This window comes from Cicer arietinum, unplaced genomic scaffold (assembly GCF_000331145.2).
Source record: "Cicer arietinum cultivar CDC Frontier isolate Library 1 unplaced genomic scaffold, Cicar.CDCFrontier_v2.0 Ca_scaffold_5681_v2.0, whole genome shotgun sequence".
NCBI classification, from domain to species: Eukaryota; Viridiplantae; Streptophyta; class Magnoliopsida; order Fabales; family Fabaceae; genus Cicer; species Cicer arietinum.
Window position 1 is genome coordinate 9 of NW_027339328.1, and position 5,219 is coordinate 5,227.

Below are 5,219 nucleotides of genomic sequence, written 5' to 3' on the forward strand. Positions count from 1 at the left end.
CAAGCGCTGTAAAATGGGCGCTGTTAAATGTCATTTTTGGCGTAGTGTATATATACACGTAAAATCGTCTAAAATTTTATTTTTTTTTAAATATGTACACTAAAATACTATTATTTTTAGAAAAATATATAAAATAGTCCAATCCTTACCGTCGATACCTAAGAGATAAATACCGACGCACAATTTATCTACAACTCAATTGATAATAGGAATGAATAGATGCAATTCTCCCAAATACCGAATTCAATTCTCACAAACAAAAGTCGCTATTTTCAATTGTGGCAAAGGCTGGACTGCTACAATCAACCTCATTATATTTGGTCGAAAAGTAGCAACTTTCTTAACATTAAAAATAAAATTGAAAAATAAATTAATGTTACAAAATATGTTAATTTTATCGAGAAAAGCGGTGAGATGAATATATTAGTTCTATAGTAATATGAAGGGCACCCCTAATATTCCCCTTTTTGAGGTCCAACCGGGTCCCTATTATTTTGGGGAATAATTACGTAATTTTAATCATGCATAGGAACCTCAAGAATATTACTTTATTCTGCAATGCATTTTCTCCCACTTTTTCAATTCTTAGAAAATGAGGAATATTAGTAAAAAAATCAGTAAGGGGGAGAAAAATGTGATTATCATGCTGATAGGACAAAGGCACATGAAAAGTGAACTAAAAGGAAACAAAGGCACATGAAAATATTTAAATTCAAGACAAGCAAACTATCCCTATATATTTGTGTTACTCCTAAACATTAAAATCCCAAGAAAACCCTCTGCAAACAAGATGCACTTGGAAGTGCTTTTGTTTTTCTTCTCTATTTAGCATAATAATCACTTTATCAACTCCTATGTTTGATGCTATTTAAATGCTCTACAAACAAGTCATTCCATGTATCTGTAATTCCAGGTAAGCACCAATGCATGCAATCATCATGTTTTTTCCCACCAGCAGAAGCAGGGTGAGCATCAGCCCTAAACTCACTTAAGTGTGTGATATTCAAAATATCGAAACCGGATCCTTTTAGAGCCTTAACAAGGTGTTCATTGACCAATCGAACCTCCACATTAGTCCCGTTATTCTTCACGGAGAAAAGTTCTTCTACCTACAAAAGGGCAACAAAATTCTAAAGTCAGCTTATTCAACAATTAAGCACAAAAAAAATAATAATAGAACAGTCACATTTACGAGAGGAATTGCATATGAAAATTAATAACTAAATGGATCCACCTGTTCTGCCGATATAGGTCGATCCCTTTGACAGGAACCACCTTGATCCCAGTCTCCACCCTCAAAATGCCGGGGTGATTGAGTACGGAAAATTTTGACTGCGCCTGGTCGTGCTCTTTCCTCCACATATGAAATCTGTAAAGAAACCCCTTATCATATCAAACATGCAGAATGTAGAAAAATGTACAATCACATACCTGCTTGGATAAGCTGTAATTTCATAGTTGCATTTGCAGTTATTCCAAGAATCAAAGCAATAAATCAAATTTATGTTTTAGGAGTATCCTAATCATCATCAGTTGCAGAGAGAATTAATTTCTCAACTTAAAAGTTTAATGATTTCAGAAGACTTATGTTCCTAATAGAAAAACTGTTCAATTTAGATGTTCATTGTTTTGCAGAATACTTGATCTTTATGCTAATGCTCGAAATAATTCTCAAATACCGACGTGTCAGTTGAAGAGAAAGATCACATTGACCGTTCTATATTCTTCATGCAACCTTCCTCTATTTATAACATAAAATTGGTCATCTATAAAAATGGAAGGAAACAATCATTATGGAACCAGATGTACAAAATTCAGTAGAAGCAAAAACTATCGGATCGATCAATCAACATGATATACCTAGGTAATTGTTACTCTATCAGGTAAACTTCAGAGCTATCGATAACAATTGATAAGTTCCAAGTTCCTATAAAGTGAAATAGAAAGAAAAGACATTACCATGTGCTCTAAAACCATATCAAGGCCTTGATCTGGACGTAATGGGGGTATCACTGGTTCACCCTTCTTGAAGAAAAGCATAGGTGACTTCACAGGGTCAAATTTTGAAGGGGCCCACCACCTGTTTATATGAACCAAGCAGAATCAGATAAACATAATTAAAATCTAGTACATTTTATCAAATTTTTGCAACAAACAGCTACAAACATCAACTTATACAAAGAAAAATAACAAATAAGCAGTAAAAGAATTATATGTATGGTTAAACCAGATCATCATACAACTAAAGTATCTCAAATTGTTGAACAACAACTCTGACATCAGCTCAACTCAAACAAAGGAAAATTAAAAGCAATCGGAGCAATGAAAGAATTATTTGCATTGATTGTAAACAAATCACAACGATCAAGAGGATTGATGAAACCAAATAGGGATAGCTAGCTAGCTTGCGAACCTTTAAAATAAATGCACACACAAGAAGACATTCCAATCAAATCAAACCAAACCCTTGGGAACTCTGGTCCCACCCATTATCAAATATCTGTAATTTCCAACATCAATTACTAGAAATGAGGGAAGCTAAATACAAAACAGGACACATCGACAAATCATAAAAACACTCTACTATTACTTACCAATGCCCAGTGTTAAAAATTAGAATATCGTGGAAACTTGCAGCTCGTGCCCATGTACTATCCGGAACATCAACATCAACTCTATAGCCCTCTTTGAATCCAAAACTTTCTAAGGCACCACCATTCTCACTAGCCGACCATCTGCAATCAAATCAATCAAACAGAGGAAAAAGAACCACAACTAAGCCAACAAGGTGTAACAAACAGTTTCATTACACAGTCCAATAATAATCGCACATAAGACAATGTAAACCATCACATTTCCATAAATAGCAACATATAAAAAATAGCCTAGAAAACCTACTTATATTAACTTTAAATCATATATATACATAGTAGAGAAATACATAAAATGGATTGAAGTTCTGCAAACAACTAGTAACTAAGAGCAGCATGCACAGCACATAGTTTTAAATCGCTATCCACAACATAGTTGCAATATAAAAGTTTGCCACAGTATGAGATAATCACATTCGCAATTGCAACCACATCACTAGGCAATTCCTGCAACAACCACATACATACATTGTGGAGAAAATCACAAATTGGATGAAAGTTCTGCAATCATTTAGTAACTAACAGCAGCATGTATACAACATAGTTTTAAATTGTTAACCGCAATCAAACGAACAATATAAAGGTTTTGGACGCCCCAACAGATCACTGTGGTTCATAATTACGATCACATTAATCAACAATTTTCCACAACATCAAGGATCACACCACAACCACAATTTGAAACCAATCATACAATCATCAATTCAAAGAAATCTGACAAGCAAATTCACATATATCATAACAATTTATGTAGCACCGATACTTTGTATTGAAGGCGTGTTCAGTGTCAGACATCAACATGACATTAACACATGTAGTTACATTTAATCACTTCCAAATTTTCAAATTATTATTGGTTTCTACATGTTAGTGTCATTGTTAGTATCGTGTCTGGTGTTTGGGCGTTGTAGATAAGAAAAACAAGACTGCAAGCAAGCTTAGCTTAGCTTACCTACCATATCGTGCGAGAAGGTTTGTACGGTGATAAGCAATAGTAAGATTGTAAGTGAGAAAGGTAAATCCACGGTCAGCACCAGCAGGTCTCCACTTCTTAACCTGTCCATCAGAGATACTGCTTCTTAGAGTGCAGAAAAGAGACACAAACATGTTCCTATTGAGTGAATCCCCAACAAAACCTGCATTTCTGAAACACACCCATTATCAAGTATACCAAAAAGCACAACTTTGATTTTCATTTCAAGTACGAAGCATACACAAATACACGAACACGAGACACAACACTGATGCATACACATTGACTTTGATAATAATTTAAAACTTAAAGTGATTGAATATAATCATATATGTTGGTATCTTGTCAGACACAGCATAGCTTCTGATTATGCCAATCTCACCGCGAAACCAAACACACACTTAGCATATGTTTGGTTTCACTTTTAGAGTCCGACAAAATTGATTCCAAAAGTGAAGAATTTATTTAGAGATGTTTGAATGTTCTTAATCTATTCTACCTTGAAACCACAAATCGCAGCTTTTATCTTTATAATTATTTTTTCACTTTTACAAGTTTCACCCTTTTTTTCCGGTTACACCCAAAATAGGTTACATGAATTGAACTCACTTAGCCTACGCTAACATAGTTAAGTTCACATTCACATATCTGGTAAATTAAATTCATGTAGGTTATGTGAATTCAGTTCAGAAAAACATGGGCGAAACTAGCAGAATATTAATTTTTAACTTCATATATGTTTTGTTCAACTACTTTATTAAAAAATTAACCACTTTACATTCAAAAATCAATTTTTGTATCCAAAACTAAACATGCACAAACATGACACCAGATACACTACACATGTCGAATATCAAACAGATTTGTGAACAAAGAGAGATAGAAGGAGAACCGTACCAATGCTGGTGTGCGTGTAGTCATTAAGAAAATGAAGTGGATCAAACTGAGTGAGATCATTGCATCCATTAGGTTTCCAACGCCACTTGGCAAGTTCTAAACCGTTAGATTTATTTCCCTTGATGCAATTCCATCCTTTAAAGATCTCCTTACACGTGTTATCATATCTCGAAACTCTAGAGTCATCGTAGATCCATTTTCCGTGGGAGTAATCACATGATGCGAAGTTGTTGTTTTTGTTATCGATTTGGAAAGTGTGAATGGAAGAGAAAGTGTTAATTGAAGATGAAGATGAAGTGTTTTTGAACTGTGAGAGAAGAATGAAGATGGAAGTGAAGCAGAGAAGAGAGAGAAGTGGAAAGAGAGAGAGTTTATTTTCTCTTGTGACTGTGATTGTGGCCATGCCACTGCCACTACCTTCAATTTGAGGTGATTGTTGCTTCTTCTTCTTTGATATTGAAATTCGATTCATTCCAAGGTGGTTCAGTTTAGTGTGATATGTCATTGCATATGATTGTTGTATCGGACGGCTCAAAATATCGTTTACTCAATTTTAATTTACACTTTTGCTTCCCACACCCCTTAATTTACTTCCCACACCCCTTAAATTTTTTGTAACTCTTGAATACCCAAATTACCCTTCTCTCTTTATTCAATTAACTCATCATTTCTAACTTCATCATCTTCATCTTCATTAA

The 5,219-nt window shown here is 34.4% G+C and overlaps 1 protein-coding gene across 1 annotated transcript; it reads right to left on the bottom strand.

Annotated features, from left to right (window-relative positions):
• Positions 1 to 672: 672 nt before the first annotated feature.
• LOC101495122 (protein trichome birefringence-like 13) lies at positions 673 to 5,097 on the bottom strand. The gene is made up of 6 exons (XM_004517165.4): positions 4,522 to 5,097; positions 3,604 to 3,787; positions 2,595 to 2,735; positions 1,960 to 2,080; positions 1,235 to 1,369; positions 673 to 1,109 (listed from the first exon to the last, which is right to left on the bottom strand). Exons 1-6 carry the CDS (start codon positions 5,024 to 5,026, stop codon positions 846 to 848), a joined length of 1,350 nt encoding a protein of 449 aa, XP_004517222.1. The 5' UTR covers positions 5,027 to 5,097; the 3' UTR covers positions 673 to 845.
• Between the last annotated feature and the right edge of the window lie 122 nt (positions 5,098 to 5,219).